Genomic DNA, 22267 nt, shown 5'->3' with positions numbered 1-22267 from the left:
GTGTATTCTCAAACAGAGATACACTTAAACAAAGCTAAGATAGGCCAGCTTGCGCCGTTCTATCTTAGCTTGCAATGTTTCTTTTGTCCGCTAGATGGCGCTTCCATTGCGGCTGGCCTAGATTATGTAAATGAGGGGATACGCCGATTCACGAGCGTACGCCGGGCCTACACCGTCGCATTATGTAGTTTCCGTATGTGATAGGCCACCTAAAGTTATTCCATCTATGAAGTGGAATAACAATGTTAAGTATGGCCGCCGTTCCCGCCGTGAGGTTCGAATTTTTTACGTCGTTTTTTTAAGTCGTCCGCAAATTGGGAGTTACGTAGTTTACGTCCGCGTCAAAATCAATAGGCCCGTACGGCCTACTTAGCCGCAATGCGCACTGGGAAATGTAGTCGCCCGGCGCATGCGCAGTACACAAAAACGTCAAAAAACATGAGGTCAAGCCTCAATTCCATACAACACGCCCCCCTCCTAGTCATTTGAATTAGGCGTGCTTACGCTCGATCGTTTTAGGCTACGCCGCCGAAAATTAACAGGTAAGTGGTTTGTGAATCACTACTAGCCTAAAAAATTTACCGCGGTGTAGCCTAAAAAGACTAGGCCGACCTAATTTTAAGCCATTGTATGTGAATCTACCTACAACTGTTTTATTGTGGTTATACAATAGTTAATTAAAAAAAATATATATATATTGGTTAGGTCTCTTGCACTCTATATAGAAATGACATGTTAGTTGTATCGTTCTCTTCCCCGTGAATAGCCTGCCAATAACTATCATATGTGGTGTACATATGGGGTTTATGTTTTAACCACATAAGGACAGGAAGGTTTTACCCCCTTAATGACCAGGCCATTTTTTTGCGATACGGCACTGTGTTACTTTAAACCGACAATTGCACGGCGTGAGAGACTGTACCCAAATAAAATGTATGTCTTTTATTCCCCCACAAATAGCGCTTTTTGCTGGTGTTTGATCACCTCTGCGGTTTCTATTTTTTGCGCTATAAACCCAAAAATACCCCAATATTTTTAACTTTTTGCTATAATACATATCCAATTTTTTTTTTATATCTATATATAGATAAATATTATATATAAAATTATTTGCCAGGTTAGGCCAATATGTATTCTACATATTTTAATAAAAAAAATATTGCAATAAGCGTACATTGATTGTTTTGCGCAACAGTTATAGCGCCTACAAAATAGGGGATAGATTTATGGCATTGTTTTACTAGAAATGGTGGTGATAGCGGAACTGCCACATTGCGGTGGACAGATTGGTCACTTTTTTTAGGACCAGTGATGGTTAACACTAGCAGGCGATCAAGGGGTTAAGTGTGTCCTAGGGAGGTGTTCTAACTGTGGGGGGAGTGGACTGGGAGTACACTGGGATCACTAGACTATCTCACTGTACTCTTTTCGGTCAGAACGGGGATCTGCTTTGTTTACATTGGCAGATCCCCATTCTGCCTCTGAGGAGCATTCGCGGGTGGGCCGGCGGACATCGTGGCTACTGGACCCACGCATCGGCTTCCCCACAGTGTCTCATGCCCAAAACGACGTACAGGTATGTAGTTTCGCACAATAGGGCCGCCCTGCCACAGTATATACAAGCGGTTAATAGTCCTTTAAATTAAGATTATTTTTAAAGTTTTTCAGTAATTTCTATATACTATATAAATCCTGTATAATAATATACTAGGCATTATTAAACCTGCATTGAATATTTAATCTAATCGTTGTACTTTATAAGTCTTACTTTTACCATTAGGCAATTGGAAGATGGCCTTCTATTTACACATATATGGTGTGTTGGTATTAAGTTCTGGCTTATGTATTATGTTGTCAACTACTTTTCTGTATTGGGCCTTTTGGCGAAATCTGGCTGTAGGCTTGTCTACAAGAAAATGGCTTGGATGGATTTGATTTGTTTCAGCACCAGCTATTTTTTTTTTTTTTACACAGTTCCCTCTTAGATTGAAGTGCTCTTTGGTTGAGAATGTATGGATAGCAACTGATTGCCTAGGGGGGTTGCTAATAGCATATGCTGATGTTTATTATCTATCTGGTGAGAGCATAAAAAGGTGGAGAAGCAACATGCTTCTTCATTTCTTGCACAGAGGATAAATCTTTATTCTGATAGTCACTACATTTACACTATCGATTGTTTGGGTCATGTATATTATGTGTGAATATTCATTAGTCATCTGGAAAGTGCATAAAGGGTGAAAGATGACTAGCTCCTGTTTTATCCTCTGCACAGTGCATGGTCTTTATTCTGCTCATTGAATATACACTAATTGGACTTTTTTTAAACAGACTGCTCACTTGATTGTATTATTCGGAACACTTTATTATATAAGCTTGATATAGGAGTGCTACACATTTTTGATTTATGCATTTTACAAGGTTTGTCCTGTCATCTTTGTGCCAGCTGCTTCTACCTCTGAGTGCTCATTTATCTTTATGAAAGACCGAATCAGACCAGGTTGACGAAAAGCCAGAATACATCTGACGAAGTACTGGCAAGGACTAATTTACCCTGAATACATCTGACGAAGTACTGGCAAGGACTAATTTACCCTGTTTACACCAGGCAAAATAAGCCTTCCAGGTGCAGTACTAGACCTTGGGAGTTTGATTTTATAGCACATAAAAAGTATAGGGATGACCAAATCAGCCAGACCCATATCTCTCAGGACTTGGCTTTAACAGCCAGGGACTGAAAGGCAGGATGTACATTGGACCCTGTGCCAGTAAATACTGTTTGGTTACAGCCATGGGATGTCTGCCAAAAGCTGGCACACATCCCTTTTACCAAATTCTTCTTAGCCAGTTTGGCATCATCAGCATCAACAGAATTACTTCAGACTCAATCCAAAGACAATGAGAGGATCTTTAGGGGTAGAAAAGCATCAGGGAGTAACTGATACCATTGAATCACCAGCTCAACCAGGAGCCCAAAAAAATCTCAGATCCTGTGACCGAGACACAAACCTTAAACTGTCAGGTTCAGGGGTCTCAAACTGGCGGCCCTCCAGCTGTTGCAGAACTACAAGTCCCATGAGGCATTGCAAGGCTGACAGTTACAAGAGTAAAGCAGAGGTTTGAGTGGACTTGTAGTTCCGCAACAGCCTGAGGGTCACCAGTTTGAAACCCCTGGTCTGGTTGAATCTTGACGCCAGGAAATCCATACAAATGACCCAAAACACTTCCGGGTGTAGAAACGACTCTAAGTCTGTTGAGCGAGAAAGTGTCATTTTTTTTACCCCAGGAATGTATGGCTGACAGGGCTGGAACATGACATTCTGCATTTTAATGATGCTTATAGAACGCAGCGATCAAGCGCGATTTCTGCTCTGACCAAGTTCCCTACATACACACAGGCCCACATCCTTCATCTAATTCAAAGCTAGAAATCCAGCGCTAAATTGTGAATTCAAACTGGTAGTGAGCCTGTGGCGTCTGCTGACAGGTGCATGGGACGTTTCACAGAAGAAATGTGCTTACCCCACCTAAACAGAATGCTTTGTTCCAATGGCCTGGAGTAAATTTTGCCACCTTGACTTCATTAGACCCAGAACGGTTATGCAAAAAACACTGAGGGTCAATGACATGAGGAGTCATTGCTTGAGATCTCAGCAACATAATTTTTGTAGGTGAAAGTAGAACTTGAGACAAGGTCATGTTCAAGACAAGGCCTAGGTACTCCAAGCAGTGAGCTGAAATCAAGGCAGATTTTAGAGGTTGTGCATTCAAAGACTTGCAACAGCCAAAACTTCTGCTGAAGGTTGCTCAACAGAACATGAGCAGAAAATGCACTCAATATAAAGTCATTTTGGGTATCCCACAACATGAGCACCCTGAAAACAAAGCAAGACAATGACCAGGCCAAGACCTATAGAATCAGAATACGATTCAATCAAGACCATCTATGCCCTTACTTCATACATATGGCAGAAGCTTCAGGTGCTAAAGGAGCTCAGGGACCATAGAGCTGGTTCCCGGGATCTCGGGACATGATCAATATAGTAATGAACCAAGGTTGCATGGTTGGACCGATTAAAGAAAAGGAGTGTGTAAAAAATAATTAAAAAATTACAAGCTTAGACACATGATCTCACATAAAAGAAGAGCCCCCACTAAGGGAGCATAAAGCACCTACAGCATTTATTCGGGATCCCGCAGATCAAATCCTCGAAGGGGACAACAGGGAATTAAATCTTACTCCTTGGCATTGCCCACTTGAGGACGACGTAATCAGTCAGTGAGGGTGGGGAGAAAATTGGGTGCGGCTGGTTCACACTGATGAAGATTGCCTCTGCCCTGGACCTGTACAGCACCCTGTGAATAAACCAACATGCTGTATTCTATGCCATGGTAGACACCTAATGCAGGCTTCAGTGCCTTTAAAACTTTAAAAGCTGGCACTGTATCTCCTCTGGTGGGTCCAGGTGCAGTTCTCAAAGCTCTCATAGGGCGCTGCAAACATGTTTGCTGTAGCCACAACACAGCATCGGAAAGTTTATTGAAGAATCTGATAACATACTCTCAGTAGAGAAGATACAAACACCTAAAAACACTAGCAAAAGAATGGAGGATTGCTGGGAGTATGATGGGGGTCCTCACTTTGCCAGTGACCAGTCACTTGAAGGTACCAGTCTTTAACCCAGTCATCTCTTAATTTACCTGTGTCCTGTACTGTATGAAGAAAAAAAAAAAAAAAGAAGAGGTCCAGTGATAGGCAACAATATAGTTTGTTTAGGGTTTTCCACTTAAACAAGCAGAGGAGAAGGGAATAAAAAAAATAAAAAAGCCCTTGTGCTTTCCTAGTTTGCACCCAGATACTCTGACCACATGTTAAATCCAAGATGACAGATCCTCTATAATCAACTTATGTCCCACTCTGCCATTGACTTTTTGTAATACTTACGCATACAGGAAACTCACTGTAAATACACAAGATGACAATGAAATTGTCTAAACAGAAGAATTTAAAAGCAAAGTTCCATTTTACTCTAACATGATTAATTACTGCTACTCATTAGTAAAAACTGAGGCCACATTTTTTGCTGACATAATAAAATTTATTTCCATTTCATGCATTATGGCGGCAACAAGAGTATCCATTTAAAAAATGAAAAACAATAGCTTTCTTTGGCCGTATAATGTAGCCTCAATGGTGAAATGATTGGAAAAAATAATCCACAGATACCAAATAGGGTTGAACATTTTTCACAGTTTTCAACCTGCAAAACAGCAGCCTTTTAAAAACTTTAAAGGTCTTAGGTACTCCAACACGCCACATCTGAATATATTTCAATCTTAAGACAATCTGAAGGAAAAATATTTCTGTAAAACTGCAAATAATTGCCCAATGTAACAAGCGTATGCCCGCAAACTTGTCTTCCAATTTTATTTTGGCCCCTTTAAATGTCAAACAGCTACACTATTGCTCTTAGTATCCCAAGGATCACTGGAACAAAAAGTTTGTAATCACCAGGGTCTCAATTCTATCCATTCTAGACAAGCTGATCTCTTGATATGCAAAGATTACAAATGGTAGTATTCTACCTAGATCACATATCCAGAGGTTTCATTTGTGCAAACTTTATGAGCTCAGCAGTGAGTACCCTGCTGATCTCAGACACTTTAAGCAGCAAGGAGAATCACAGACTAAACTACAATTGAGAAATCCTAGCATTCTCAGGTTGTACTTGAAGGAAAAACTACCGTATTTATCGGCGTATACCGCGCACTTTTTTTCCCTGAAAATCAGGGCAAAATCGTGGGTGCGTGGTATACGCCGATACCCGCGCCGAGTTTTGAATACTGCGCCGACATATACCGAGCGCAGTACACTCGGGTATAGTCGGCCAGTCTCGGCTCCTTCCGCGCTCACGTCCTGGACGTACAGAACGGACCCGATGAGGCCGCCGATGGACGCCGCGCAAGACACCAAAACTGTAAGAACAAAAAAAACTTTTTTTCCACAGGATTGGGGGCCACTTTAGGGGTGCGCGGTATACGCGGGAGCGCGTTATACCGCGATAAATACGGTACTTGTTTCCTCTTGTGAACAGGAACTTTTATTAAAAGCCATTATATTACTAAAACTTCAGGAGTATATAAATTATTGCAGACTGTTGCGTATTAGCAATATCCACTCAGGTCAAATAAGCTGCAGCTAAATATAGAAAATGCAAGTATTTCACAATACTTGTCTGGGTATGAAATTGAAGTAAAAAAAACAAAAAAATTAAATAAACATTTTGTCAATGATTTTGCATAAAGAGTATTTTAAAACATCTGTCAAAGTAGAGAAATGTATTTTAAATACAGGCCTAAATATTGGGGACTTGGTGAGAAGATAGATGTGTATTTAACAATAAAAAAATGTTACATTCAGGGTAAAAAAAAAAAAAAGCAATTCCAAAACCAAAAACAGGATTTTAAACAGATTTTATTAATACGGTAGTTTCTTCCTGTAACGTGTTTACACATTTGCACTCTCAATGGTCTATTTAGAATTAGGATGCTTAACTATGGACCAAAAAGACCATGTTGCGTGTGTTTAAAAAAACAAACAAAAAAAAAACTTAGGCAAACTTGTCCACATCACTTATATAGCTATTGCCAAATCTCTGAGGACACAATTTAGAGGCGTTGAAAAGAAAAATGTTGAGGGAATTAAATTCAACAGTGGCATAGCAGAGCTCTCAATATGAGAAAGCTGACAATGTGGACCTTTTTCTGCTGTGTAAATTTCTAACTGGGAATCAAGTTTGTCAATGGGAAGAGAGTTTGTCAATGGGCAGAAAGTAAGAAGGCGAAGTGAAGTAGGCTTCAGTAGAGTCAATTTTTTCTCACAGCATTGTGCAGAACAAAATGAAGGCTTAATCTTTTTCAGGAACCAGTTTCAAGACCTTTCCGATTGCAATCGTCTTGCCTGAATAAAAGAAAAGCATAAAACATTATTGACATAAAAAAAAAAAAATTCAAGTTATCAATCATCCTCAGATTATCTTTAGCACCAGTTCTAATTACTTGCATTTAAATGACATTATCTGAAGTCTTTGAACAAAGTGTGCACCGCTTTAATTTAAACAGATTAACAATTCTTTGAAGAAAGCAGTGATTTCAGCTCGAGGAAAATAATCTTTATAAAACATAAATCTCTACAAAAATAACTTAGTCTGCCATAAAGGACTCAGTTAATGGTAGTTGCCTGAATCTCTGGTGATAAGTTTTTCCTTCAATGTTATGCTGGCCATACACTATACAAAAAATCGGCCAAACCCATTTTCAAAAAACGAACATTCGCCCATGAGAGCAAACGATAGTGCCATTATATAATGACAGATAAATCGTTCAGTGGACATAAATTAATCAATTTTTTTGTTCTTTTGTTGTTTTTTAGATATACCTAGTGCAAACAGTTCGGACAGGAAACACATTAACCTCTCAATTTAACGTTCGTTAGAAAATGACGAAACTTGTCCTTGTTTTTTTTCTCAAAAACTTCCCAAATTACCGAATTAAGGCCGATTTTTCATATAGTGTAGGATGGGCAGGCTTATTCTGATACTTTTTGTTTACATGTAAAAAATAAATATTTTTTGCTAGAAAGTTACTTTGTTACACACACACTAGTGTGTGTGTGCGTGTGTGTGTGTGTGTGTAAAATATATATTACACACATACATTTTTTTTTTTAGCAGAGGCCCTAGGAGAAAAAAGGGTAGATGTTGCAATTTTGTATATTACACACAGCATTTGCGCAGCAGTTTTTCAAACAATTTTCTTTAGGGAAAAAACACTTTAATGACTACTTTATTTTTTATCACTTTTATTTCTAATCACAAGAAATGTAAACATCTCAATGACAGAAAGAAAGCATGCCAGGTCCTTTTTATGCAGACATGAGCAAAAAAAAAAAAAAAACCGAGCTCATCCTACAAAAAATAATAGAAAAGGCCAGTGTTTACATCTGCCTTAACTGGAAGTGACAAAAATACTCATTGGAACGGGTACCTCTGGCTCCCTGCCGAGATGGGAGAGCCAAAAGATGCACCTGTAAAAGCAATCCAGTGGCTAGTTAGCAGCTAGGATTGCTTTACTGGCTGAAAATTGTGATACCAGAGTTATGGCTGACAGCTGCAGCCATAAGTCTGGTCCACACCTATGCAGCAGTGTTTAATGCATTTTTCAGAAATCCACTATAGTCCATTTAACATGGTTTCCTATTGGACATGTTCACATCCATGTTTTTCAACTGTTGCGTCTTTGAAAAGGGTCAGGGACATTTTTAAAACGCAAGACGGTGTGATGTTGTTTAAGACACGCTGCGGAAATGCACAGTTTTTTAAAGCGCTTTTGATGTGTTTTGCAGTTTTAATTCTGTCCAACAAAAACATCTCCCCTGTAAAAAAAAAAAGCATAAAACACAAAAAACGTGTGTGCAAAAAACACACTGCAAAAACGGATCAAAAGCAAACTGCATAGGTGTGAACCAGGCCTAACACAGGTATAACCACTTGCAGTCTATCACGTATTTGTACATGAATTCTGCCAAAGCATCTCAACAGATATGTATTATATCACTCAAACTAACAGATTTCTCAGTAACAAAGAAAGCCGATATTGCATTGTTGGCAATGCATCCTAAGCAAGTAGGACATACTTTATAAAAGTTCCCACCTAAAATACTTTGTTTGTAAATCACAAAACAGTACTGCGCACATGTGGAAAGAGAAGAGCCAGAGTGTGGGGGCAGACCGGTCAGAGCTGATTATTATTATAGAATACACTGATCAAAAAAATTAAAGGAACACTTTTGAATCAGAACTCCTGGGATATTGATCTGGTAATTTAAGTAGCAGAGGGGGAGGGGTGTATACAGAGAGGGTTGTTGATCAGTTTTAGCTGCTTTGCTGTTAATAGAAATTAAAGTGTTAGTAAAAGGAAAACCTTTTTTTTTCTTTAAAATAACAAACATGTTATACTTACCTCCACTGTGCACTTTGTTTTGCACAGAGTGGCCCCGATCCACGTCTTCTGGGGTCCCTCGGCGGCTGTCTCTGGTCCTCCCTGCAAGAACTCACCACATTCATGGGAGCTCGCTCGCATGGCGATGAGTCCTCACGGGCGCGCTCCCGTGATACAGCGAGCGGCCGTAGCCACTCACTGAATCACTCGGCCCCGCCCCTCCGCGTCACTGGATGTGATTGACAGCAGCGCCAGCCAATGGCTGCGTTGCTCTCAATCCATCCGCTCTAGCCAATCAGCGGCCAGGCTGAACGGCGAAGAGGATCTCGGGACCGAGCGCAGGACTTTCAACAGGTCAGGTAAAACGGGGGCTCGGCATCAGATGTTTTTTCACCTAAATGCATAGATTGCATGAAGGTGAAAAAAAAATTCCTTTACAACTCCTCTAACAGGTGCACTATATGGGCAATAATGAGACAACCTCCAAAAAAGGAATGTTTTTTTTTTTTCAGGTGGAGGTAGGACTTTTTTCCCCCAACACATCTTTTCTGACAGTTTTTTTTTTACTAGTTTTGCATTTGGCTAGGGTCAGTGTCACTACTGGTAGCATAAGGCGATACTTGGACCCTATAAAGGTTGCACAGGCAGGCCAACTCCTCCAGGATGGTACATAAATACGCATCATTGCCAGGTTTGCCGCATCTCCCAGCACAGTCTCAAGAGCATGGAGGAGACTACAGGAGACAGTTACTCTAGGAAAGCTGGACAGAGCTGTAGAAGGTCCTTAACCCATCAGCAGGACCAGTATCTGCTCCTTTGTTGAAGGAGGAACAGGATGGGCAATGCCAGAGCCATACAAAAAGACCTCCAGCAGGCCACTGGTGCGAATGACTGACCAAACAATCAGAAACAGACTTCATGGGGGTGGCCTGAGGGCCCAACGTCCTCTAGTGTGCTCTGTGCTCACTGCCGGACACTGTGGAGCTCAATTGGCATTTTCCATTGAACACCAGAATTGGCAGGTCAGCCACTGGTGCCCCATGCTTTTTACAGATGAGAGCAGGTTCACCCTGAGCATATGTGACAGACGTAAAAGGGTCTAGAGAAGCCGCGGAGAACTTTATGCTGCCAGTAACATCGTTTGGCATGACCGGTTTGGTGGTGGGTCAGTGATGTTCTGGGAAGGCATATCCATGGAGGAACGCACAGACCTCTACAGGCTACACGATGGCACCCTAACCCCCATTGTCAGACCCTACGCTGGTGCAGTGGATCCTGGGTTCCTCCTGGTGCATGACAATGCCAGGCCTCATGTGGTGAGAGCATGCAGCCAGTTCCTGGAGGAAAAAGAAATTGATACCTTTGAATGGCCCCCACGCTCACCTGACCTAAATCCAAAAGAACACCTCTGGGACATTATGTTTCAGTCCATCCGGTGCCGCCTGGCTGCACCTCAGTCTGTTCAGGAGCTCAGTGATGCTCTAGTCCAGATCTGGGAGGAAATACACCAGGACACCATCCGTTGTCTCATTAGGAGTATGCCCTGATGTTGTCAGGCATGCATACAAACTACTAAGGACCATTCTGAGTTGTTGCAATGAAATTTCAGCAAAATGGACTAGCTTGCTGCATAATTTTTTCACTTTGATATTCGGGGTGTCTTTGAATTCAGCCCTCTGTAGGTGGATAATTTTATCCAGCATGAGATGTTTGCCCGTTGAGAGCTGATATGTTTTCAAAGTTCCTTTAATTTTTTTGAGCAGTGTATAATTTTTCCACATATCCCACATACGGTGCACTCTATTTTGAGAAAATCTTATGGCTGTGTATTAAAGTTTGTTGCATCAGTGCAGAGCACTTTGAATGGGCTGTTCAATGCACCATAAGGCTGGGTTCACACTTGTACGACAAATGTTCCGACATTGCTTTTCACACATCATGCAGCATGCGCTCCCAATGTTTCCCTATAGGAGCCGTCTTAACTGGTCTGACACAAGTCGGTCCGACTTTGAAAATGCTCCCTGCACTACTTCAACCCATTGAATATCACTGAAGTCAGATCAAATTCGGATCGTCGTCTTGACTGATCCAACTTTGGCATACGTCTTGTGCTCAGATGATCTTGAAGGGGAACGCCATGCAAAATAAAAAAATGGCATGGGTTTCCCCTCCAAGAGCATACCAGGTCCTTCGGTCTGGCATGGATTTTAAGGGGAACCCCCACGCTAAAAAAAATGGCATTGGGATCCCCAAAAATTCATATCAGACCCTTATCCGAGCATGAAGACCGGCAGGTCAGGAAAAGGGGTGGGGACGAGCGAGCAACCCCCCCCCCTCCTGAACCGTACCAGGCCACATGCCCTCAAGATAAGATTATGGGTGCTTTGGTGCAGGGGGCTTTGCCACATGTTGATGAGGACAAGGGCCTCTTCCCGACAACCCTTGACGTTGGTTGTTGGGGTCTGCGGGCGGAGGGGCTTATCGGAATCTGGATTTATTAAGACAGCTCCTGCGTCTCTTCCGACTTCCTCTCCCTCTTCTGCCTCTATCCGCCTGTCATGGGTGGGGTCACCAGGTGATGTCATATGGAGCCCCCACCTCCTTATGACATCAAAGCCCGATTCACGATCAACATCAAGACTGTCTGGGATTACATGGATACACAGAAGGATTTAAGGGATTTGAGGCATCCACATTCACCAAAGGTTTGTGGTCAATGCCCCAGGATGTCTGGAACAACCTACCTGCCGAGTTCCTTCAAAAACTGCGTGCAAGTGTACATAGAATTGATGCTGTTTAACCCCTTCAATATAGGGCTTTTATACCCACCTCCATACCAGGCCTATTCTGGCACTTCTCTCCTACATGTACAAATCATCATTTTGCTAGAAAATTACTCAGAACCCCCAAACATTTTATATATATATATATATATATATATATATACATATATATATATATATATATATATATATATATATTTTTTTAGCAGACACCCTAGGGAATATAATGGCAGTCATTGCAACTTTTTATCTTGCGCGGTATTTGCGCAATCATTTTTCAAACGCTTTTTTGGGGAAAAAAATTGGTTTCATTAATTAAAAAATAACAAAACAGTAAAGTTAGCCCAATTTTTTTTTTAAATATGAAAGACGAGTAAATAGATACCGAACATGTCACGCTTTAAAATTGCGCACACTCATGAAATGGCGCCAAACTTCGTTAAAAAATCTCCACTGACAGGCAGCAGCTCTCCTCTAGGGGATCTGTGAGAACCGAGCCATCGGCGGTGTACGATGGCTTGGTTCTCAGTGCAGAGACGCTGGGGTACAGATTCAGCATCGGACATAAATTGGGGGGGGGGGGGGACCCAGAACCATACTTCTCCTTTCATTTATAAAACAAAAACTATTAACACCTCCTTCTGAAAGCATTCCTAACTTACAGTATTTTTGCACAGAGATTGGCTGAAGCAATGAAGGCTTTGGCCAAATATTGTTTAGTGAATTGAGCTCTGCATTCTATACAGTAGGGGTAGGCAACCTTTGAGAGGTCGTCTCCCGAACAATATGGAAGATCAAAAGTCAACCAGGGTTCAGCAATTTTTTTTTAACAAATTATCTAGTAAGGCCTAACTAAAAAAAATATGGATAACTTAAAACTTCTAAAAAAAAAAAAAAAAAAAAAAAAAAAAACTTAGCCTACCCTAAAAAGGGGACAGTGTCAGTCAGTAGAGAAGAGGACATTGTCAGTAGGGCAGAGGATGTGTCAGTTTCTTTTTTTTACATTTTTAACAGCCCAGTTGGGAGGCTTTATTGAAAGAGCCCTCAGTCTCCATCTCTGCAGCCTCAGCTGCACAGAATACTAAGCATACCAAGTTGTTCCCTGCGCCACTCTGCATATGTGGGAGGAGCAGTCTGAGGATCAGCAAGGAAGGTACAAGATCTACCCATCACCTGCCCAACACCCGCTATACAGAGATTTGATCCTCCACTGTGCTTGGGTGACAATTTGACAGTATGACTCGACAGACGTTGTGAATATAACCAGGCAGTGCGTAAAGAGCTAAATAAAGAAAGTAATGCCTCCCCAAACACAGAGCACTTGCACACTGCAGAGTGTGACAGGTGAGGTCACTCAACAGTCAATCACAGAGGAGGATTACTCCTGGCAAAGGAAAACATGCCTCTCACCCGCCCCAGATTCTGATCTGGAGATACTGAAGTCATGTGACTGAAGGAAAAAGCTTTCCAAAATGATTTAGCACGCTTATAAATGTGACATGTATATATGATTCTACATATATATCTCCTGGCCTAGTTTATGTACTTTACAAAAAGTATGCAACCTCTCTTGGTTTGGCAGTAGCAAGAGGGAGAATTAGAATTATAAGAGGGAGAATTATAATCAGGGGGAGGCAGAAGAGCGCTTGTGGTCGACAGACCTAGGACTTCAAAAGCAGCTTCTGAACAGGTCAAACACATAGGATGTAAATTCTGCTTTCGTCAAATGGGTCGCATGTAGTGCATCTGTAAGGGAGATGGAGTTGGAGGGATTTCAGACCTTGCTCTAGACTAGAGCGAGAGAACGGCTAGAATCTTACTATAAACGTGACATTTCCTCTGGGCCTGGGATGAACTTCACCCATGTCTTTCCCGTGTGTTCCCTCTTTCAAAGGACTGTAATCCACCCACTGCTAACTGAGGGACTTCCCCTGCACAACTGTGCAGGGGAAGTCCCTCAGTTAGCAGTGGTGGATTACATGTGGATTAAACAGCCTTTCCCCTCCCCCTTAATATTTTGTTTTTCCTTCCTACCCGATGCTGTGTTCTGCACAGTAAGGATACTCACCTAGCCAGCGTTGTCCTGCTGGGATCCAGCAGCAGGATCTGCAGCCGCTACAGGGCTTTGGCACCACAATTTTGCCTTCTGACAGCTGCCGGCTCTTTCAGGTGCCACTAGGCCTGCCCCCTTCTCTACTAAATGGAACCAAAATATATCATCCCCAGCACCTCCTGGGATATGCACATCATGCATCCCAGGAGGCACTGTCATTTGCATAGGTAAATCTCAGAGGATGGGGGTAGGTCGAGACACTTTTTTAAAAAGGGGGGGGGGGAGAGAAACAGACCGGTATCTATGCAGCAAAGAGGGGTGGGTTGAATGGAAAGAAAGAGTGTGCTATGGAAGGCTGAAGATGCTTTTCAAGGGGGTTCAGTGTGTCTTTATAAAGGGATCACAGTAACCCAGGCACAATCAGACTTTTAGAGGCTCTTTCATTTTAGAGTTAGGTAACAGGTAGTGTGGCAAAAAAACAGCTTGCACTGATGGTAGAAAATTGTGACTGAAGTGCATAGCTACAATGATGGAGAAAAGTATTTGATCCCCTGATTTTGTACGTTTGCCCACTGACAAAAATCATCAGTCTATAATTTAAAAAAAAAAAGTATGTAAAGGCTGCGCTAAAATATTAACCGGTTAACGCCCGCCGCATGTACATATACGTCCACAGAATGGCACGTACAGGCATATGGGCGTACATGTACGTCCCCGCCTTTCCGCGGGGTCGGGGGTCCGATCGGGACGCCCCCGGTACATGTGGCGGTCGGTAACCCGCCCGGAGCTGAAGAACAGGGAGAGCCGTATGTAAACACTGCTTCCCCGTGCTTCACTGTGGGGGCTGCATCGATCGAGTGATCCTTTTTATAGGGAGACTCGATCGATGACGTCAGACCTACAGCCACACCCCCCTACAGTTGTAAACACACACTAGGTGAACCCTAACTCCTACAGCACCCCCTGTGGTTAACTCCCAAACTGCAACTGTCATTTTCACAATAAACAATGCAATTTAAATGCATTTTTTGCTGTGAAAATGACAATGGTCCCAAAAATGTGTCAAAATTGTCCGAAGTGTCCGCCATAATGTCGCAGTCACGAAAAAAATCGCTGATCGCCGCCATTAGTAGTAAAAAAAAAAAAAAAATTAATAAAAATGCAATAAAAACTATCCCCTATTTTGTAAACGCTATAAATTTTGCGCAAACCAACCGATAAACGCTTATTGCGATTTTTTTTTACCAAAAATTGGTAGAAGAATACGTATCGGCCTAAACTGAGGAAATAAAAAAAATGTATATATATTTTTGGGGGATATTTATTATAGCAAAAACTAAAAAATATTGAATTTTTTTCAAAATTGTCGCTCTATTTTTGTTTATAGCGCAAAAAATATAAACTGCAGAGGTGATCAAATACCACCAAAAGAAAGCTCTATTTGTGGGGAAAAAAGGACGCCAATTTTGTTTGGGAGCCACGTCGCACGACCGCTCAATTGTCTGTTAAAGCGACGCAGTGCCGAATCGCAAAACCTGGCCTGGGCATTTAGCTGCAAAATGGTCTGGGGCTTAAGTGGTTAAATACCAGTAGTGAAAAAATAGCAAAATATCATGTACCAATGAATTGAGTGCTAGTGGTATACTGAAAAGTCCATGTGAATCAGTGAGTATAATGGATAGGGAATAACCATTCAAATGATGAATGATTCTTATGACAAGAAGATCAGGATACACCCGCTGAGGTGACGATGGAATAACAAAAAAATTGGTGGAATGGTACCCAAGATGAACACCACAAACGCTAATATGCTCCACCACCGACATAAATGGCTGCTTACCAAAAGCAGGTATTACAGAGCCCATCAGATATCACTCTGTAGTAATCCAATCGTAATGGATAGAAGTGTCCTGGATCCCATGGAGGTATGCACGTTCAACCACTTCTCAGAGGAACCACCAGTCATGCCCCAAACGGCATGTTTGCACTGTTCCAGGAGCAGGTGAGCCTGGATACCTGCTGACACCGCTAGGACAGACACCCCAAATCACTCCAGCTAGCCTTTTCTCCAGATGCATGCGTAGTGTGTGAAGTGGGTATCCGGGTTCACCTGCTCCTGGAACAGTGCAAACAAATGTTGTTTGGGGCATGACTGGTGGTTCCTGAGAAGTGGTTGACCGTGCATACCTCCATGGGTTCCAGGACACTTCTATGCATTACGATTGGATTACTACAGAGTGATATCCGATAGGCTCGGTAATGCCTGCCTTTGATAAGCAGCCATTTGTCAGTGGGGGAGCATTAGCCTTTGTGGTGTTCACCGTGGGTGCCATCCCCCACTTTTTTTTTATTCCATTGTCACCTCAGTGGGTGTATCCTGATCTTGTCATAAGAATCATTCAAAATTTAAATGGTTATTCCCTATCCATTATGCTTCTCACTGATTCACATGGACTTCTCATATTCACCTATTGATTTATGTTTTATTCAATCCACCAGTATACCACTAGCACTCAATTCATTATTGGTACATAATATTTTGCTATTTTTTCACTACTGGTATTTGATATTTTAGCACAGCTTTTACATTATTTTTATTGACCTTCTGTGTTCTCACGGCAGAGCTGCTGCTGTTCTTGTTCACATATTTTTAGTTTGCACAGTATTTTTACACTATAATTGTATTGGTAGTAAATTTCTTTCAACAGTGAGACAGAATAAACAAAATCCAGAAAACGCATTTAAAAGTAAGGCCCCTTTCACACGGGCCGATCAGTAATGATCTGCCCTGTGAACCTCCGCTTGCTCAGCGAGGATCGCTCCGTTGATTCCCGCTGAGCCGGCGAATGACAGGGCGGTCCCCGCACACTGTGCAGGGACCGCGCAGTCTTTTCTCCGCTCTTCCCTATGGGGGGATCGGATGAACACGGACCGTCTGTCCGTGTTCACCCGATCCGATCACGGAAGGAAAAATAGGGTTTTCCTCCGTCTGCAGAATCGGAGGAGTGCGGAACCGGGCGAGAACGGGTGTCAGCGGATTTTCATCCGCTGACGCCCGCGATCTCATAGGGACCAATGTATGTCCCTTTTTGATCCGTACACGAATGGATGAAAAAGCGGACATACGGTCCGCCCGTGTGAAAGGGCCCTAATAAATCGATTTGCATTTTATTAAGTGAATTAAGTATTTGACCCCTTTGCAAAACATACTTGGTACTCGTTGGCAAAACCCTTGTTGGCAATCACAGAGGTCAGATGTTTCTTGTAGTTGGCCTCCAGGTTTGCACACAACTCAGGAGGGATTTTGTCCCACTCATCTTTGCAGATCCTGTCCAAGTCATTTTGAGGCCGTGTGTTTTGAGTCATTGTCATGCTGGAATATCTATCCACGACCCATTTTCAATGGGAATGAGGTTCTCATCCAAGATTTGAAGGTACGGTACATGGCTTCATCCATCGTCCCTTTAATGCGGTGAAGTTGTCTGCCCCCATGCACACGAGAGCTGTTAAAATGTGTGTTCAGAGGCAGTTGGACACTTATTTCAACTGCCCCTGAACACATTCAATATTATCCTATGTGTCCATGCACACAGTCTTGTTTATTGCCGTTTTTAGGCAGTTGCATTTAACCTTGTTTTTCCAGAAGCAAAAAAAATGGGTTCAGACGCAAAAGCGGTACCGACGTTTTTCCGCGATTTTGTTTAAAAGCATTTTTAAAGGTGACCTTTTTTTTTACATTAGAAATCTCAAAAATGATGGCAAATGATGAAAAACGAAAAAAAATAAATAAAAAAAAGGTAATTGATTGCATTGTGGACAATCCACAACTTGTGGCAGGTGATGTGGCAAGTGGACAATTCACAACTTGCGGCAGGTGATGTGGCAAGTGGACAATTCACAACTTGTGGCAGGTGACGTGACCAGTGGACAATCCACAACTTGTGGCAGGTGACGTGGACAGCGGACAATTCACAACTTGTGGCACGTGGCGTGGCCAGGTGATGTGGCAAGTGGACAATCCACAACTTGTGGCAGGTGACGTGGACAGCGGACAATTCACAACTTGTGGCACGTGGCGTGGCCAGGTGATGTGGCAAGTGGACAATCCACAACTTGTGGCAGGTGACGTGGCAAGTGGACAATTCACAACTTGGGGCAGGTGACGTGGCCAGGTAACGTGGCTGGGTGACATGGCTAGTGGACAATCCACAGCTTGTGGCAGGTGACTTGGCCAGTGGACAATCCACAACTTGTGGCAGGTGACATGGCAAGTGGACAATTCACAACTTGTGGCCAGGTGACATGGCAAGTGGACAATTCACAACTTGTGGCCAGGTGACATGGCAAGTGGACAATTCACAACTTGTGGCATGTGACGTGGTCAGGTGGCAAGTGGACAATCCACAATTTGTGGCAGGTGACATGGCCATGTGACGTGGCCAGTGGACAATCCACAATTTGTGGCAGGTGACGTGGCAAGTGGACAATCCACAGCTTGTGGCAAGTGACACGCTAAATACAAGTGAACTGCTGCTCTCTCAGCTGCTACTCACTCTGGTCTCACAAAATGGCTGAAATGGCTAAATACTGTTTTTTGAGCTTAGTCTTATGAGGTTTCTTAACTAAACGCTTATAGACGCAAATGCGGTAAAACACCGCTAAAATCGCAGCAAAACAGGCGTTTGCACCGGGCCTTAGCAGAAAAACACCCTTAAAGCATAATGTTTCCATGTTTGATGTTTGATGATGGCGATGGTGTTCTTGGGGGTCATAGGAGCAGCATTCCTTCTCCAAACACAGCTAGTTGCTGCCAAAGTGCTTGATTTTGGTCTCCTCTGACTACAACACTTTCTCCGCCAAACACATCGAGTTGCTGCCAAAGAGCTTGTATTTGGTCTCATCTGTCGACAACACTTTCACCCTGTTCTCCTCTGAATCATTCAGATGTTCATTAGCAAACTTCAAACTGGGCCTGTACATGTTCCAGGATTTCATTTCTTCAAGGTGTAGTGTTTTACCAATTGTTTTCTTGGTTCTTGACTATGGTCCCAGCTGCCTTGAGATCATCGACAAGATTCGCCTGTGTAGTTCTGGGCTGAAGTTCACCGTTCTCATGATCATTGAAATCCACAAGGTGAGATATTGCATGGAGCCCCAGACAGAGAGATGGAACACACTAAAAAACTGTAAATTTGTGAATAATCACACCAATTGTTGTCACCCTCTCACCAAGCTGCTTGGCGATGGTCTTGTAGCCCATTCCAGCCTTGTGTAGGTCTACAACCTTGTCCCTGACATCCTTGTACAGCTCTTTGGTCTTGGCCATGGTGTAGAGATTGGAATTTGATTGATTCTGTGGACAGGTGTCTTTCATACAGGTAAGAAGCCGAGATTAGCAGCACTCCCTTTGAGAGTGCTCCTAATCTCAGCTTGTTACCTGTATAGAAGACACCTGGGAGCCAGAAATCTTTCTGATTGATAGGGCATCAAATACGTATTTCACTCATTAAAATGCAAATCAATTTAGAACTTTTTTGAAATGCGTTTTTCTGGATATTTTTGATATTCTCTCATTGTTAAAATAAACCTACCATTAAGATTATAGACTGATCATTTTGTTGTCAGTGGGCAAACATACACAATAAGCAGGGGATCAAATATTTTTTTCCCTCACTGTAAGTCTCTGAAGCACTATGTCATTCGAAAAGAACCTCTGGTTGGGAGGTGGAAAATATGTTAAGGGCCAGTTCCCATCAGATGCAGTTCCGTACACCTTTTCTGCACTAAAAATGCATGCACCGTGTTTTCCATGTATTCCAATGGCTCTAGTTCACACCAATGCAGTCAGTTCCTGCACCTGGAACTGGACTGCACTGGTGGGAACTAGACACATTGGAATACATGGAAATCACTCTGCACGCATTTTTAAGGCCAGTTCACGCCACAAAAATGCATTCATATGTTCCGGATCAGTTTTTGCTTACAGTTCACACCACACGCAGTTCCAGTGCATTGTTTTTATACAATTTGCTAGGTTCCAGTACAGTTCTCTGCAGAAAAAAAAAATACTTCTGCACTGGAAACTGACTGCACTGGTGTGAACTAGAGCCATTGGAATACATGGAAAACACTGCATGCATTTTTAATGCAGAAAAAAAGCACACGGAACTGCATCTTGTGTGAACTAGCATTAAAGCGGACCTCCAGGTTTCCAGTCACGTTAAACAGCTGTGCTGAGCAGGTTTGACTGGATTGGGTTGTTTCTCCAATATCAGCATACAAACGTGTATCAATAGCCTTAAAACTCCTGGACACCAAGTGATCCCTAAGAGCCTGCGGACCCTGCGATCAGAAGGATTAATCGCTCAAAATTATCAGGATCTGAGTTTATATGCAGAATACCCCTGCAGGGGTTATAGGAGCTGGTGAGTGGGGACCTATGAGGGTGAGCACAAAACTCACCTGTTGAATACCTGCCACAATGAGCACCATTCACTTTGGAACTTTTTGTCGACTGCTTCATGCTATTTTTGTGCAAATTACCTGCTTGTGGACTCTTTGGAAGCAAGGTTGCATGGACAGTTCATGCATATTAATTCGTATTTTCACATATGTTATGTGGTTTTGATTATTGTTAATTTTTATTTATATATCTTTCAGGTCTCTTCACAGTTGCAGACTAGAGTCAAGCTCAGCAGGGCTCCTCAGCTTATACGCGAGTCACCTTTTTGCGCCTGATCTCCCGGATTTGGGGACCTGGTACCAGCACGCCGTAGGTCCCCAAACTTGGCACACATGTAGCCCCTCTTCCTCTACAAGTGTGCAAAGATTGTTGTCCGGGGGACCTAAGGCCGGGGAGCACAGATTTTTCAAAGCCGGGCACCCATCCCATAGACTCCCATGTTAAACAGTCATTTCTCCGGTGACTTTGGGGACCCAGTACCAGCCAGTCGTAGGTCCCCTGGACGAAGTTACATAGGGTACACAGTGTTGGGTACAGGCTGTGAGACAAAGACTTCCCATCTCATACTGGGCACAAAACTTCCTCTGAATGGCAGAGTCAAATATTGCGATGTCATCAGCCCGCCTCTCTGCCTTAGCCAAATAGAAGGAAGCTTTGTATTAATTTCCAGACACTAGCAAAAAAATAGGATTTTTAATAACAGCTTACCTGTAAAATCCTTTTCTTGGAGTACACCACGGGACACAGAGCGGGGTTGTATGGTCACCAGAGGTGACTGGACACTGGCACAACCAATGAAGACAAGTTCCCCTCCATATAACCCCTCCCATAAGGGAAGTACCTCAGTTTTGTAGCAAAGCAGTAAGGTTCCCATAGGAAGGGGGAGACCTTTGTGTCCCGTGGTGTAATCCAAGAAAAGGATTTTACAGGCAAGCGGTTATTAAAAAAATAGTATTTTTTGTACTCACCGTAAAATCCTTTTCTCTGAAGTCCATGGACAGACACAGCTCCTTAAATCTTGACAAGTGGGTTATGTTCCCTGTTTACAGGAGAGGACTAGGCAGAAACATGTTAAATAGTTAAATACATGTTACATTAACAGAGTTGAACAGCCCCGCAGCCTCAGTTCGTAACAAGCAGTACAAACCTAAAAAGGAGGGATGGGAGCTGTGTGCGTCCATGGACTTCAGAGAAAAGGATTTTACGGTGAGTACAAAAAATCCTATTTTCTCTTATCGTCCATGGACGGACACAGCTCCTTAAATCTTGACAAGTGGGACGTCCCCAAGCAGTGTCAAAAAAAACGAGGGGTGGAAAATATATCAGTAAAACCAATTTTAACTTCACCCCAAAACAAGCAGAGCTCCTCAACGGAGGAGGTGCAACTTTAAACAGCCACCGGCAAAAACTAGCGGCTGAAAAAAACATAAGATGCACTCACAGCAACCATGTAAATTCTGGAAAAAGCGCGAACGGACGAGCAAATCGCCGCCTCGCACACCTGCGAGACCGACGCATGTCGAAAAAAAACAAAACAGGAAGCACCAATTGCCCTGGTCGAAAGTGCCGTGACCAGAAAGGGGGGCCTACCCCTTAGGAGCATAGGCCTGTATGACGGCCTGCCTGATCCACCGAGAAATGGTGGTCGACGAGACCGCCAGGCCCTTTTGTGGACCAGACACCGACACAAAAGAGTCAAAAGCTCCAAAACGGAGCCGTAGTAAGTTGGTATACCCGCAAAAAGAATGTACCACGCCTAAAGTATGAAAGGCCGAAACCTCCTTCGGAAGAAGGGAAGGTCGCGGGCGCACCATCACCTAATCCTTATGGAGGATCAAGCATGGCGGCTTGCAAGACAAGACCGCCAACTTAGAAACCCCTCTAACAGAGGTAAAGGCCACTAAAGGGGCCACCTTCTGAGATAGTGTCAAGAGAAAATCTCTCTGATGTTTCCAAAAGGAAGGTTCCTGA

The 22267-nt window shown here is 42.9% G+C and overlaps 1 protein-coding gene across 5 annotated transcripts in view; it reads right to left on the bottom strand.

Moving 5' to 3' along the window:
* Positions 1 to 6454: 6454 nt before the first annotated feature.
* GSPT1 (G1 to S phase transition 1) overlaps positions 6455 to 22267 on the bottom strand; it is a 525782-nt gene continuing 509969 nt past the window's right edge. For all 5 annotated transcript variants that reach the window (XM_040356936.1, XM_040356939.1, XM_040356940.1 and 2 more), the window contains one exon: positions 6455 to 6958. In XM_040356936.1, the coding sequence (XP_040212870.1) occupies positions 6906 to 6958 (53 nt within the window). In that variant the 3' untranslated portion in view covers positions 6455 to 6905. The remainder of the gene's footprint in view (positions 6959 to 22267) is intronic.

Source organism: Rana temporaria, chromosome 6 (assembly GCF_905171775.1).
Source record: "Rana temporaria chromosome 6, aRanTem1.1, whole genome shotgun sequence".
Lineage (NCBI taxonomy): Eukaryota > Metazoa > Chordata > Amphibia > Anura > Ranidae > Rana > Rana temporaria.
Note: the sequence above shows the minus strand (reverse complement) of the source record. Positions and strands in the feature narration are given on the sequence as shown.